Here is a 16,073-nt window from a genome sequence, read left to right as displayed (position 1 = left end):
AAACCTTTGCCAACACAGGAGAATACATCATATTTCTAAATATGCCATTTATTGTACATCGCGATTTCAAAATAAAAGTTTCTGCATGTGGCCAAATATTAAAATTAAATGGATTTAAACATCGTTTAATCACGCAGTAAAGTGAAACGTCACCAGGCCGTTGGCGCCCTCTGCAGGTATTTGTTTTAATACATAATGTACTTAAGTTGGTTATGTTCATAATATTATGTATAGGCATATGACATTATATATTTTAACAGTGTTGTTCAATACAATCCTGTAATTTCTTGGTTTTTATATTTAATTTGAGCCAATTATTATTGCCTCATCGTTAGTTTATATATAAATAGTCATACTAAAGCCTGGTTTTCACTTAGGTCTGTTTGTTACTAAAAAATATCAGATTACTCAGTTGTCAAAATAATCAGTAGATTACTTGATTACCAAAATAATCATTAGTTACAGCCCTAGATTAGTTAAAATATTTCTAAATACAACTGCATTGTTTTACTTTTTGTAATTAAAAGACAAATATTTTGTCATTGAAAATTTCTTAAAAATAGTATTAAAATATTGTCACGTTCTAGTGAACCAAGTATCTGTATTTTGTCTCATCTCGTGAGCTAAGTGTATTGTCACACCCCTAGTGTCGATAAGCGGTGACATAGCTCATAATTTTCCAAGTGTATGATACAGCTTTCAGTCTTCAGGTCAACCATATATTCATGAAAAAAAAATCTGTTTGAATAAAGAAAGCAATAACTTTGCCATAGTATCCTTTCAAATGTTAAAGTTGCCACAGTCATTGCATGCTTTGCATGTGCTGCCCCGCCCCACCCCGCCCCCGGAAAAAAAGTTCAGGCTCAGGATTTTTTTTTGCTTTAACCCCTGCTTACAGCTATCAAATGAATACATTAAAGAGGATGTCTACTGCTATTTCATGCATTCCGACTTATTTACATTGCTAAAGAATTGGATTCTCATGCTATACATGGCCAAAGTCTTAAAAACTGAGTTGACGTATGACATAGTATTTCTGTGCCAACGACATCCCTTCAGGGTTCGTATAAGTTTTGGAAAGTTTTTTTCGAGTATGGCCCTGTATGATGTTATAAAGAGTGGATTTCTTTGTGTAGGCACTACTTTAGGAAGAGTGTGCGCACACAGCAACCAGAGTATATGGCTGGATCTGATTTTGAGCCATAGTTAATTTAAGTCAATAAAGTTTTTGTTCCTGTTTTATTTATGCCGATGTCGCAAGCTTGCAGACGATCGCTATGGAAAAGCTTTGCATGCTCGTGACTCTTTAGCTCCACCCATGGCACGCCTTCAGGAGCTCGACTGTTTTCGGAGAGAAGCGGTACAGCTGTATCATTCTTTAATAAATCTGATAAAACTAAAGACTCTTCGGCGATATGAAGGATGCAATACTACTCTATTGGTACTCAAGATTAACATGAGATTGGCAGAAACTGTGTGTTATGTCCACTTTAACATACTGTATGGCCGCCCACATTTAGACATCAACAACACCTATCTGTACTTAAAAACTTGGTCCACCTGGTCAGTATGAGGTACTAAGGAGGATACTGCCACAATATAACGCAGGCTTTGCAAAGAGGCTGTTATTGAAGGATGGGGCAGAGCAAACAGTATATAGAGTATATTGGACTCATCAGCAGACCTGCAGCTTGTGAGTAAACACAGCTGTTTCTCATGTCACATGCAACCAGGGTGTTAGGTGCAGAGGTATAAAAAATCGGTTATTTCTATGTATCAGATAGAGGGTGGAAAATTGTCATGAATTTTATCTAAAATTCATATCTTCAGTAAAACTACAGCATAAGGTAATAAATAAAATGACTTAATACAGATGTATGATATGACCCCTTTTAAGTCTAGGTCCCTCTAGTGTGTTAATTTTGAGTGAAAGTCAATGCTAAACGACAAATAAATCAATATGGCATCAATAATCAATGTATTTATTCATTGTAAACTTTGTCTGTTTACCTGGTTCCAGCCAAGGCACAACCCATTTAACAGTGTTCCAATAGAGCTTGATTTTGAGGAAACTGATATCCACTTTACATCAGGACCTGGATTCAGGAAATCATTAGACCGAGGCTCTGATTCAGGTTTATGTGGCAACTTGTTGTATAATGTTCATTTGTGCTCATAAATTTGTAGTTTTGTGTTCTTCCATGCTTACAAGTCTCATATTTGCAGTAAAACATCAGGAAGCAAGTCATGGTGAAGTTAATAGTGAGGTCTTTAACACCCCACACAACAAACCTCCTGGTCAAAAGCCTGTGCCAAAGAAGAGGACCAAAATCAACAAACCGCAGAGCTCTGTCTCAGACAGCACCAACTCTGTGTCCAGCCAGGTTGTGTCCACCACAGCAGGCTCAGGTATCAGGTCTCCACCACCAAGAAGTATCCCTAAACATAGCTCCAATGAGACCACTCTCAAGAGCCAGCTGCGACAACCAGTAGTATCCCTAAGCTATGTTTGCAAAAACAGCAGTCAAGAAAAGGATCTTGAAGAATCTATACTTTCACTGGGTAGTCCAGAAGAATCAGGTAGCAAAACTGAAAACAAAGAGCAATTTAGCTCTCCTTCACCACTGAAGTTGCCAAAGTCACGTTTACCAGTTAGAGCTTCATCGCAACTGATAAACCCTCCACAAGGCTTACAAGAAAAGCCAAAAATAAAACCACGTCTAAGTCTAAACTCTATCACAAGAGCAGATGATGGCAAAAAAGTGGAAGAACTTGTAAAACAAAGAAGAGAAACAAACAGTTGCCTTCCTCAGACATCAAGTATGGAATTAGAGGGCCAAAACATTTCTGGTGAAATTAACCTTCCTCGTGAAAATGCAATGTTCACGTTGACTGACAACTCTGAAAAGCCACTGGATGAGATCACTGCCCCTCAATCTACACTGCACAAATCTGGGAATGTGGAAAATCATATGAGTCCGTATCCAAAATCAGAAACGATAGGAACTGAAGAAAATATGAAGAAAACTGCTGTTGGTATGATCCACATTTTTTAGAAATGTTCAAAATTTGTTAAAGGAGAAATTCACCCAAAAATTAGAATTATGTTATTTACCCATCATCATGTCATTTCAAACCTGTATGACTGACTGACTTCTGCCGAACACAGGAGATCATTTAACAAGCAGCCAGTTAAATTTTGGGTGGACTGACAAATAATGGCAGTACACTAGGTCTCACTTTAGTGCCTAAAGCACCCAAGTGTGTCAGCAAAATATACATTTCACATTTTGGTAAAATACAATCTGATATTCAAGCAGTTGTACACTCATCCAGCTCTTCACACTCCAGTCCAGTAGGTGATGGAAATGTTCACCCTTCTTCTGCTTCAACAAACCAACTTACAAGGAACCACCACCAATATTGAAAATTCACACAACTGGATATTTCGCCGTTCTCGACCCCGCCACCTCAGCTCACTCTTGCCCGGCTTCTGTTGTATAAAGGGAACCTTCTGTGTAATGTTGATGCTGTCCGGGGCGAAAAGGGGGAACCAAAATAATGTTCTTTTTAGCAGCATCATATGACCCCTTTAAATTTTCTGCTTTGTGCATCCACTGCTGTGTTCTGCAGAAGAAAGAAAGTCATATGGGTTTGGAATGACATGCAGGTTAGTAAATGATAACATGATTTTCATATTTGGGTGAAATAATCCTAAATTTAAATTTAGTTGAATTAAATTTTTGCTTACAATAGTGTTGTCTAGATTTTCTGGCCATTCAATGCTACACTGTTTTTTTTTTTATACAGATCAACAATTTCCCAGATCCCTTAATATAACAGATACATTCAACAAGACAGATGCCTCTACTGACTGTGAGACTGACAGCAGCCCCCTTGTCTTCAATATAAAACGAAAGACTATTAACTCAAAACAAGAAGATGCCATAATGGAAGTCATGACAGATGAACATATTTCCACACCTACCGATGAACAAGGAGATTCCATTGCCAAAGTTCTTGAGTGGTTTAGCAGAAGCTCAGACAGCAGTGATAGGCTTGATGTAGAGAGCAATGTTCAAGACATGGAGGACGACACCAAGATCGATGACATAGACTTTGAAGATGACATTGATCAGAGAGCCAAACCAAGAGATAATGTGTACTTAATCATACCACGCCAAAGCGAAGAGTTTCCATCAGAAGTCAATACAATATTTCTACAACAGACAGATTGGGGAAAGGAACAGAGTGTTGATGAGCCTTCCCAGAGTACTCCAAAAGAACAGAGAAGATATGAATCTGCTTCTTATAAAGAACCTCTCATCAAGAAACCTTCTATTGACTCTGCTCTTACTGCAAACAATGTGCCTCCAGAGATCCCAGAGGTGAATATTTCTGTAGGTGGGAAAGTTAGTCTAAATGAGAACAAAATCAAGAGAGAGGAAGAGACTAAAGTCAAACTTGAAGACACTGACATCAAGCAGACTCAAAATCAGCCAAAAGAAATAACAGGTGCTGAAGAGAACCAGCGACCAAAGATTGCCAATTTGAGATCATTCTGGGAGAAAGAAAACATTGGTCCAAAGATTTTGATCGGCAAATCTAGTGCACCTGCTAAAAATGAACACTTAATCCCAAGTGATATTAGCAGAAAGCCAACTGAAGGTGTAGAGGAACAACTAAGAAGTGAGCAGAGCTTGAAAGTAACATCTCCAGGACATCAGAAACAAGAGAGAGTTGGAGAAGATGTAGACCTTGAGCATGTTGGAAGTGGTAACACCACCTATAAACCTCAAGTACCCATTTTTACAGATGAATCAAAACTCCCATTGACATATGCTAATCAGAAGACTGACCACATACATGCAAGCTCTCCCTTAGAGAAAGATGTTCCACATTTAAAATCATCTTCGCCATCTCTTGACAGTGGATCCTTGCTAGAGGGTCAAAATAGTGATAGCAGAGGCACCATTAGCATCAACAGTAATGATGCAGATCACACTTCTCCAAAAGAATTGGAGGCAAAATCGAGAACCGCACCAAGGACAAATCAAGTGCCTTTTGTTAAGCAGAATTCCCAGCAAGAGAACATGGCAGAGAGGATCAAGCAACTCAAGTCCTTTTGGGAGAAAGAATCTAGAACATCAGCAGCAGCTCAAAACAGATCGACTACTACTGCTCGACTGAACCAAAGATTTACCAAATCTGAGTTTGATCTCAGAACAATAGGTACTGATTATGATGATTATGATGATGATGTTGAGGACAGTACTTCTGCCAGAGGTAGACTGTCTCCCAGTTTCTTGGTGCATCCACTACGGAAGGATAAGCCAAGTGTGATGGATGGTATGAGCACTTTACAGTTTAAGAACCTCCGTGACTTCTGGCGAGGATCACCTACAAAATCTGGGCAAAGGTCACCAGTTCTTGAAAGTGGAAATCAGAGATCCTTAAGTCCACAAAGCCAAAATGAAAGAGCCAATGTCAAAGACTTTGTAAATGAAAGCCAGAACAACAAAACATCCTCACCAGCCAAAACCAGAGTATTCCAGTCTCCCTCAAAGAAGAGGATTATGTCAAGACAAGAATCTGGATCAAAAACCGATCAGTCGCACATGGTCTCAGGCGAATCATTCTCCCATGGAGTGTCTCATTTTCTTCAGCAACAGAAAGGTTCTCACATCTCTTCAGAAGCCACAATGGTACCTAAACCTCAGGTTGGTCAAGAGTCACAACCTAAACACGGTAGAAGAAATAGCAAAGGCAGTCTAAACGGAAAAGCAAATGCCATGAGACGCGCCACCAGCATGTTTTCTGTGAACACTGCGGTTGAGGAGCAAAGCCAGGACTTAAATCTTCAGTCCAAGAAGTCCCAGGGCCCCAATCTGCAACAGGTTAAAAAGGCACCAGAAACTAGCATCACACAGTCCAGGAAAACACAGGAAGCTAGCTATACCCTGCCAAAAACATCCACAGAAATCTGTTGGAGAGACAGAGACAAAAACATTCAGAGAAGACCGTCACGTACATCAGAGGATTCTGACTCTCAACCTCTTGCTAGATCCTTCATTCCACGGGACTACCAGCATTACCTTGGCATCACAGAGGACAGAAGTATGTACACTCCACCTCCAGTTACAGAGCAGGTTGACGATTTTATCTGCACTTCATTTACATCATCTCCAGAGACACACCGCAGCTGTAAATGTTCCCCTGTGAAAACCAGTACTCCAGTACAGGGTTCCCCTGACCTACAAACCAGGAGAGGGAGCCTGGGATGCCACTCAACCACACAAACTGATGGAAATGCCACTAAGGGGAATTTAAACCGTGAGTTTGAACCTTTGACCTTGGTGTTGTTATCAGTATGCTCTATTATTTGAGCTACAGGAACACTTTCAATTTTTCAGTTTCATCAACTGCCAGGTGTGAATCGTAAATCTGATTATTTAAAAAAGTAATAATACACCTCTTCTGATCAGATCACAATTTGAAGGACAAATTAGAGAATTCATTCATTAGAAATGAACATGACTTAAAAAGGACTAAATTACCCCAGTCTTAAACTGTTTACAAATTAGGTATATGTAATTAAATCTGCGTTGTTTTAGAATTTCTCACAGCTTCCCTTTCAAGTGTCAAATAGTAAGTTCTCACATAACACAATAGTACAAGAAAAGGGAACAAAACACCAGCAACATTCTTCTTGCTTCTTGAATTAATTCTTTATACCTCTATGGGATCAAACTTACACTGTTAAATCTTACAGGTGAAAATGAAAGTCCCATTCACAAAGCTTTGAGACGAGCTTCACCTAGACCAGTGTACCATAAAAGCATGGAAGACATCAGCACTCTTCCAAGTAAGCATCAATCCTCTCTTATCATGTCAAACTTTTTTTAAACTGTATCTGACTATAACTTATATACTGTTTATTATTAGTTTTTCAGCTAAATATACCATATCCATATTTAGCTTTTCCTTTCAGAGTTTACTTATCTCGCAGTAGCAGCACAATGCTTCTTCCAGAGTACACCTTATTGTTTGGCTCTAAATGGAAAGTACAGGTGACAACAGAATCTGTTCTACTATTTCCTGTGTTTTGTCATTGTGATCTTTTCCCTAAGGACAAGACCAAAAACAAAAAAATGACTACATGCAGAGCAACTATGATGGCAAGTTTTGAGCTTAACTTCTTGATATGTTTTACAGTGTATGCACTAATTTTGTTGACATCATATTACATTGGCATTTGCTCTGAATCTCACTCCTGATGTCTTGTTTAAGACTCTAGCACACTTGTCCAAACTTCCTTTGCCACATCAGACCCAGTGCACCTGAAGCAACTCAGTAAATCAGTGCCCTCATTCCTGCAAAAAGAAGTTGGTTCATTTGTCGTTTTTTTTATCTAAGATAAAAGGTCAGGTCACAAAAAATTTGTGGTGCTCAAAGTGTCTGTTACTGTCCTGTCTTTATAGAGTGATGGAGGAGAAAGTGACTCCGAGAGCAGTTCTCGCAGCAGTGTGCCACAGTGGAATAACAGACAATTCACTGACCTCAGCAACTACTCTGGATCCACCTCCCTGTCATCTGTATGTTCATATTCTATATATTATATACCTAACTATTTACCAAGCACATGCATATAATATAGTATATACTCTATACACTTATGGAAACAGAACCTGTCAATTATTCCACTTGCCTCACATATGATTTGTGTTATAGTTAATTTCTTTAAGTCATCATGAAGCACCATTCACAAACCATTTTACTTTTGTAACCAGACCATCGTAATCCAAATTAAACAGAATATTCTAGGAGAAAAAAGCAGTGCAGGGCTTTATTCTAACCAGATTATTGAGATGAACATGTTTTGCTTAAGTACGCTAATTGAATTGAATTACTCACCCACATGACATTCCAAACCAGTAAGATCTTCGTTCATGTTCGGAACACAAATTAAGATATTTTTGATGAAATCCGAGAGCTTTCTGACACTGCATAGACAGCAACGCAACTACCACATTCAAGGCCCAGAAAGTTAGTAAAGACATTGTTAAAATAGTCCATGTGACATCAGTGGTTCAACCTTAATTTTATGAAGATACGAGAATACTTTTTGTATGTAAAGAAAACAAAAATAACGACTTTATTCAACAATTTCTTCTCTTCTGTCACAGCGTGTGGCGCTGCTGACACAGGAGTTGGCGTTCTGACGTAGAACCCGGATACGCTGTGGAATGCACACACATGCGTCATGATACTGTCATTAATTGAGGTGGAGATTGACCCGGAAGAGAAGAAATTGATTTATAAAGTTTTTTTAATTTTTTTTATTGCACACAAAAAGTATTCTCGTATCTTCATAAAATTAAGGTTGAACCACTGATGTCACATGGACTATTGTAACGATGTCCTTACTACCTTTCTGGGCCTTAAACATATCAGTTGCGTTGCTGTCTATGCAGGGTCAGAAAGCTCTAGGATTTCATCAAAAATATCTTAATTCGTGTTCCGAAAATGAATGAAGGTCTTACGGATTTAAAATGACATGAGGGTGAGTAATTAATGACAGAATTTTCATTTTTGGGTGAACTAACCACTTCAGCACATTGGTGTACTGGGAATTATTCAATACTGAATTTCCATCGTCAGGTTAGCGGCAGTGTTGTGAGTGTGTACAATAGCGACTACAGCAGTGTTGACGTCCAAGGAAGCATCCAGTTTTCACTAAACTATGTGCACAAGTTGCGGGAGTTCCACATCTTTGTTGTTCAGTGCCAGAATCTAGCAGCAGTGGACACCAAGAGGAATCGATCTGACCCGTAAGATTGCGATCTCAGTACCACCCACCCTTTCTCCTCTAAATAGATTTTTTTCTCCATGGATAGCTTGTTCTTTTTGTAGGTACGTCAAGAGTTACCTCATTCCTGATCCTGTCAATTTGGGAAAAAGAAAAACTGCTGTGAAGAAGAAAACACTGAATCCTACATACAATGAGATTCTTAGGGTAAGAGCATCACTGACAGAACAAGTCAGGGCCAGTTGTCGCATTTTTCATGCATTTAAATGTTATGCATTTAGTAATTACAATATTTGTAATGATTTGATATATTTGCACATCACATTTCACTTTGTTGCATTAATTGCGTAATGTTTCGTAATTGCTTTACTATTCATACCAAGCTGAAATGTCTATAATAGGCTGTTTAATGGGAGACTCCATTGTGACAACATGCCCCGCTATTGGGTGTGTTCAATTTACTATAATTTCTTCCAGGCTATAATGGGGGAAATGCAGGCCCCAACCTCCCCTATATGCATTACACCAAATGCCTAATAATATTTTTTCATTTTATTATTTGATGCATACAGTACAGAGTTCGAATGGAGTACCTGACGTCCCAGGTTCTCAACCTTTCAGCATGGCACAATGACACATTTGGTCGTAACAGCTTCCTGGGTGAGATAGAGCTCGACCTCTCCTCTTGGGATTTTAATGACACAGAGTGGAAACTTTTACCTCTTAAACCAAGGGTATAGTATGAATTTGTTGATCATTTCTCTTACATGGCAATTATACAGCATTTTCAAAGTTAAAATACTTCATACACAAATGCATGATCTCTTACTCTAATGTTACCTGGACAACCAATAGGTAAACAGGTTTTTTTTATTTTACTGATTTATTTTTTGGTGTACTAGTGCAGACTTTCAAATTATTCCGAACACAGAAACATCCGCCATGTTGCATACGACAAATGAAAACATGTGTCCTAAAATCAAAATATCAAACATGTTTAAAATCCACTGACTTGATGGAATGAGCCTGAAGCTTAAAAAAAAAAAAAAAAGCTTAAAGCCCATCATACACTAAAAATGCAATGACTTCTCCAGACTGCAAATTGGGACCAAAATCTGTGCACAAGTTGGGAGTATGCTGGAGTATGCAGTGTCTGTGCTACTAGTGTCTTCTAGTGGAACTACAAAAGAAAAGCATGTTCTCAAAAAACCTTTGCAGACGCCCCTTTTGCACATCACGTCTCCCCCAATTCTGACTGTTGAAAATCTTTTCACAACCTGATAGCAATCAATAATTAAAGTGGTCTAAATAAGAAGGTGTATATAAGAAGAGACTTTCAACCAGTATGACAAGAAACTGGAAAAATTTGCCTCCCATAGCTTTAAATAATGGCAGAATTTAAATTTTTGGCTGAATTACGTCTTTAAGCTGTTTTGTTCTGATTCCAGAATCTGTTCTCTCAGGCCACAAACAGCCTCCAGCCATCTGACTTGAGAGGGCAGATGAGACTGGCCGTACGTTTCCTGCCTCAGATTTCCCACTGTAAGGCTCCACCCTTTACAATCATTTACTATTCACAATAATTCACATTCATACACTGTAAAAATGATTTGTGAAAATGAAAGTTGTAAGTAAAGATTATTAGAGTAACTTTTCTTCTTCATTTCACCTTTAATTCAATGGTTTGCTTGTTATTTCTATATAATTTCTGAGTGAAAATGTTTCCTACACAAAACTCTTCTCAGTGCACAGCTGAACTGATATAATGAAAGACAGCACATTATGTCACAGAAAAAGTCAAATGTCAAAGTTCTGTCAAATGATCGGTGCTAATGTTTCTTTCTTTTTTTTTTTATCCAGCAAAAAACACTCCTGGCTCTGGTGAGGTGCATATCTGGGTAAAAGACTGCAAGAATCTCCCTCTTATCAGAAGTCCAACTATTGACCCATATGTAAAATGGTAATAATAATAACAATAATAAAACAATTCTATTATATTGTGATTGCATGGCATTATAGCTATTTTTCTTGAAAAGATCTTTAGTGTCCTACTAAATAATGGTTTGTTTAATTCCTTGCACAGCTTTGTACTCCCCGACACCAGCAAAAAGAGCCGTCAGAAGACTCGGGTGCTGAAGAGAACAGTCAACCCCGTATTTAACCACACTATGGTTTATGATGGCTTCAGGGCAGAGGACCTGAGAGAGGCTTGTGTGGAGCTTACTGTTTGGGACCGTGACCGACTAGCCAATCACCTGCTCGGAGGCCTGAGACTCGGCATGGGCACAGGTGCAGTCCAGTGTTGGATGTTTATTGGATCTGAGATCTATAAAATACATATTAACACAAAAATGATATGCAAGCCAATTTTGTGTACAGGCAAGAGTTACGGAGTACAGGTGGACTGGATGGACTCTACAGCAGAGGAAGTCGCTTTATGGAGGAGAACGATGGAATCTCCAAATGAATGGGTGGAGGGCATGTTACCACTGAGGATGGTAACAGCAGCCAAAAACACATGGAAATGAGATTACAGGGACATTTATCAAATCACGTCTTTCAAATAATATTTGTCCAGCTTGCATTTGTTATGATTTATAGTATAATAGATTAGGTTTTTGTCACGTTAGGACTTTTTGGCCCCCATTAGACCTGACATCAACACGAGTTCCGTTTCCAGATATATAGATATTCTCTAGCTGGATTTATTTATTGCCTTCACTCCTGTGTTCAGTAGGATTGAACAGAGATCAGATTGAATTTATTGAGCCAATAACATATTACATGAGATCATTTACCGATTTCAAAATGCTTTCCATAAAAGTAAGTTATAAGCAATGTCTAAAGGTGGATGTTCAGGTGATTCTTTTCTAATGTAATCTGTTTTTAAGAGGTTACAGATTCATATAGCTAACGATAATCCCTTAAAACATCACATATATTTTGAGTCTTAAGACCTTATAAACTATAGTATATGTTCAAGACTTCAAAATAGTTTTGCAAAGTGGGTGACTGCTTTATTTGTCAAATACGTCTGTACTAACATCAAAGCTCAAAGACATACTGTACTACAAGCAAAATAATGCAGGATACTCCCAGTAAACATGCCAAAAGCAAATAAATAAACAGAAAGTTGGTTCACCATGCTGAAATGTTTTTTTATCTTACTATATCAAAGGTATTTGTATGTGCATGGTGACAAATTTTACCCTAGTATGGGTATATACTACACTATATCATGCACAGAATACACAAATTAACATCTGGCTACCCAAGAAAGTATAGCACAGGACTCCACAGAAAAATGCCATTTTAAAATCTGCCACCTTGTTGGCTACTCAATTCTGGATACAACTGTTTTTAAGCCATTGACAGTGCATTACATCAATGCAATTCTGACAATGCATACAAATAAATGCACCACTGTTGAGATCTGGTGCAAAGAGCCAAGGCTCTGAAAGGAGGAGGTGAGACCGGGTCACGCTCGCAGAACAAGAGCTCTGGTGAGACTGAAGAGGAGCAGAGCTGTCTGAACATGTGTACACTGTGCAGCTGGCACATACTCTCTCCCGTCTCAAAGGACTAGATAAACAGCACACTCCAAGTTCCACACACTCTTTCAGAAAAAACAAAGAACATGTGCTCCTTTGGGAGAGAAAGATTTTGCACTGAGATTCACATACAGGAGATACGCATAAACGGATGCACAAAATTGTGACATCTAAACGTTTGCCCTCTTAACCCACATTCTCAAATACCGTCAAAACGTATAAAGTCAAAATGTGCTATTCATATTTTAAACAAAGAAAAAAATGGAAATGGACATGTAAAATATATTAATGTTAGCTCATAAAGATGAGAACCAATTATAGTCCCCACCCAGTCCCATAATATTTGAATGCCTGTGATAAATTACATCAACTGTCTGATATCATAAGAAAGGAGTGTGAATGGGGTTGGTTTGGTACCGTATATTCTGTAAGTTTAAAAAAGTCAACTTAATTGTATATTACAAATTATTATATAGTAATCATAATTATGAGAATGTAGTACAAATTCAGTTCACACATCACTGCTCTCCTGCTGGTTATACTACAACACTTATTTTGGAAATAATTGCTTTGACATATTCTTTACGATTATTTATTATGAAAAAAAATAGTCATTAGCTTCATTGTTATTGGACAAAATAGTTAATAACTTCACAGTAACACACTGTACTTTCACCAAATTCAGTTCACACATCACTGCTCTCCTGCTGGTTATACTACAACACTTATTTTGGAAATAATTGCTTTGACATATTCTTTACGATTATTTATTATGAAAAAAAATAGTCATTAGCTTCATTGTTATTGGACAAAATAGTTAATAACTTCACTGTAACACACTGTACTTTAACCAAATTCAGTTCACACATCACTGCTCTCCTGCTGGTTATACTACAACACTTATTTTGAAAATAATCGCTTTTACACATTTTTTATGATTTTTATTATGAAAAATAGTTAACGCAATTATTTTATTTTTTTTTTATTGTGAAAAATAGTTAATAATTTCAGTTATCGGACATAATAGTTAATAACATTACTGTAACACACTGTACTTTCATCAAATCCAGTTCACACATCACTGCTCTCCTGCTGGTTATACTAAAACACTTGTTTTGAAAATAATTGCTTTTGCACATTTTTTATGATTTTAGATGTTATTTCTTTTTCATCTTGCATATTAAAGTAGTATCATAAAAGCGCGGCGCTGCTTTTACAGCAGTAACCATGAAAAAGGCATGGTTGTCAGAGAGTGAATTTGCTTCTCATTCGGCCGGCTGCTGTTTTTTGTTTTGCTTTATGTAGTGTATATGTTTATATGTTTTATGTAGTATAGTTTCACAAAGCTAAAGTCAAATTCTCTTTTTGCTTCAAATTTCGGAATTCTACAATTTAAGTCAAAAAATGCTGGAAAAAAAATCAGAAACCATCACAGAAATTCTAATGGTTTCCACAAATACCATTACAAACCATCAACTTTTAACTATTAAAAGTGGTTTCCGAAGCGAAGTGAAATACAGAACGAGAGTGGAAGGGAAACTGATGTATTACACAGTCAGTCATATGCATGTTTATGCTGAGATAGTCTTAAAAGGTAATATACTCCTCACTTTTTTGAAGACTTTTGTGCACCTGTGTTTGATGTTACGTGAACAAATATTTAACTGAACATTAAGCTGCTAATGAATGAAATCCTAACTGATAACTGATAACCCGGATGAGTGAAAATCCCGGGGGACAAAGACAGGTTCTAATATTTTTATTCAAGTTTAAACCTTAAATTGTTACATTCATTGTGCATACATTTCCCCCAAAGCAGTGTTACATGCATTATAGACTTTTCAAAAGAACAAAATATGTAAACTACATATTGAATATGTTTCTTTTTAGAAAAAAATAGAAAAATTGAGGTGCTAATAACTGACACATAATATATTTTCTCCCATTTACGTAACAGGTGAGATATCTTCTAAGAAACATTGTTTTCAGTCAAGTGATAAGGAATTCCCGAATCCCGATGTCGATCACTGTCCAAGTCCTGATGTAGACAACCAGTCAAATAGAAAGAAGCTCAGCAAGCCAGTGGCTACACCAACATACGTCAGCTGAGGGATGGATGCTGATGAGGATACTAGATACACATAGGAAGATAAATCAATATTAAATCACATCAAAATTACAAAACAATAATAGAACTATTTAGATAAGGTTCTTAATGAGTTCAATAAAATGAGTGAATTCTTACATCTAGCGGGCACAACGCCACCTGAGGAAGAAGTGGAAGAGAATTTGAAATCAGTACAAATCAGTAACTTTAGTTATTTTTTATATAACTATTATATGATTCTTTGTACCTGTAGGATTTGGAAATGTTGAGTTTATCTTTAAAGGACTGTGGAAGGGATAATTTGCCCTGGTGGGCTGGTCAGAACCCAGGAACTCAGTCAACAACAGTTCTGTCTTTGATGAATTTACTGTGCTATGGAGCATGGAATAGGTGTGGTCTGTACAAAGATAACAAATACAATAAAGTGAATAATACAAACTTCAAATACAATAATTTGACATTATCAGTATTACTGGAAATAAGTGAAATGCTACAGCTCAATGGATTGCCATATTAGCATCTGACTAGGCCATTTAACCACAATCTTCATTAACACACTTATACTTGCAATTCACAATAGACAGATGAACTAAAACAATAATCTATCTCAACGTAGAACATGAGAACAGTAGAAATAAAGCGATTATAGAATTTCACGGCAGATATACATAACGTGCTTGCATGCAGGGGCGATTCTAGGATATTTTCAACTGGGAGGCACAAGAGGGGCCACAACTAATACAGAGGGGCCAATCTTATATTGTGTATTTATATGTAGAACTGTAGATATCTGAATCATTTAAAGTTCAGTAAGCTTTAAAATCAGCAATAAACAGAGATACCTTATCAATTAATAGCATTTATTCACTGCTGTAAATCAGAACAGTCAAATACAATTTGTATGAACTTTTCACGTTTAAGAAGTGAAAAACTGTAATAAAAGAATCCAATCTATGAATAGAGTGCAACTCACAAAAATAATAAAACTCAACATTAAGTTATATAAACTTTACACAAATCCTCACAACAAGGGCAAAACAAAAAGTCCAGGTTTCAGAAAATAATAGAACAGCTTTATTTATACAAATGCAGAGTTCTATTAATCATTCATATAATAAATACACAATTAAGGAATTAACAACTTTATAAATTAAATAGAATAATAAAAAAATAGTTTATTTATAGTTTTATCCACATCCTATTCAATTTGCATACCAGCAGTTGCAGTAAATTTGCATTGAAGAATTGACAAAATCTAAATATGACAAGGCTAACTAAGCTTTGAACATATTGATTGTAAAATATCATATATCCATACCTAATGTTAGATATTATCTATTTTATCTATGCATATCTTATATAAACAGTTATTTTAGTATTATTTACTTATATTACAGTGTGTGCATAATTTTTAAATTGATATTCTGATCATATTTTTCCAAGCACATTTTACCAGTAACTACTATTAATTTTGTTTAATCATTTATAAGTGATACATAATTGTCCATGAAAGCTGGAAGTGAAAATCTCCTTATATTCAGGTGTGCAGAATTATTAGGCAAGTTTTCTTTTACAGATAAAATGAGCCAAAAAAGAGATTTAACTC

The 16,073-nt window shown here is 36.8% G+C and overlaps 1 protein-coding gene and 1 long non-coding RNA gene across 2 annotated transcripts in view; one reads left to right on the top strand and one right to left on the bottom strand.

Moving 5' to 3' along the window:
• LOC107726105 (synaptotagmin-like protein 2) overlaps positions 1 to 11,694 on the top strand; it is an 18,017-nt gene extending 6,323 nt beyond the window's left edge. The window contains exons 6-19 of the mRNA XM_016535606.1: positions 2,021 to 2,135; positions 2,227 to 3,036; positions 3,811 to 6,333; positions 6,773 to 6,865; positions 7,131 to 7,178; positions 7,291 to 7,385; positions 7,482 to 7,595; positions 8,662 to 8,831; positions 8,914 to 9,016; positions 9,382 to 9,543; positions 10,258 to 10,351; positions 10,670 to 10,769; positions 10,893 to 11,098; positions 11,189 to 11,694. Of these exons, the coding sequence (XP_016391092.1) occupies positions 2,021 to 2,135; positions 2,227 to 3,036; positions 3,811 to 6,333; positions 6,773 to 6,865; positions 7,131 to 7,178; positions 7,291 to 7,385; positions 7,482 to 7,595; positions 8,662 to 8,831; positions 8,914 to 9,016; positions 9,382 to 9,543; positions 10,258 to 10,351; positions 10,670 to 10,769; positions 10,893 to 11,098; positions 11,189 to 11,337 (4,782 nt within the window). The 3' untranslated portion in view covers positions 11,338 to 11,694. The remainder of the gene's footprint in view (positions 1 to 2,020; positions 2,136 to 2,226; positions 3,037 to 3,810; positions 6,334 to 6,772; positions 6,866 to 7,130; positions 7,179 to 7,290; positions 7,386 to 7,481; positions 7,596 to 8,661; positions 8,832 to 8,913; positions 9,017 to 9,381; positions 9,544 to 10,257; positions 10,352 to 10,669; positions 10,770 to 10,892; positions 11,099 to 11,188) is intronic.
• Positions 11,695 to 14,409: 2,715 nt separating this feature from the next.
• LOC107726095 (uncharacterized) lies at positions 14,410 to 14,859 on the bottom strand. The gene is made up of 3 exons (XR_001638225.1): positions 14,715 to 14,859; positions 14,606 to 14,626; positions 14,410 to 14,491 (listed from the first exon to the last, which is right to left on the bottom strand). It is a non-coding gene; the product is annotated as an uncharacterized LOC107726095 (long non-coding RNA).
• Positions 14,860 to 16,073: the final 1,214 nt, after the last annotated feature.

Source organism: Sinocyclocheilus rhinocerous, unplaced genomic scaffold (genome assembly GCF_001515625.1).
Source record: "Sinocyclocheilus rhinocerous isolate Xijiao unplaced genomic scaffold, SAMN03320098_v1.1 scaffold816, whole genome shotgun sequence".
In the NCBI taxonomy this organism is placed as follows: domain Eukaryota; kingdom Metazoa; phylum Chordata; class Actinopteri; order Cypriniformes; family Cyprinidae; genus Sinocyclocheilus; species Sinocyclocheilus rhinocerous.
Note: the sequence above shows the minus strand (reverse complement) of the source record. Positions and strands in the feature narration are given on the sequence as shown.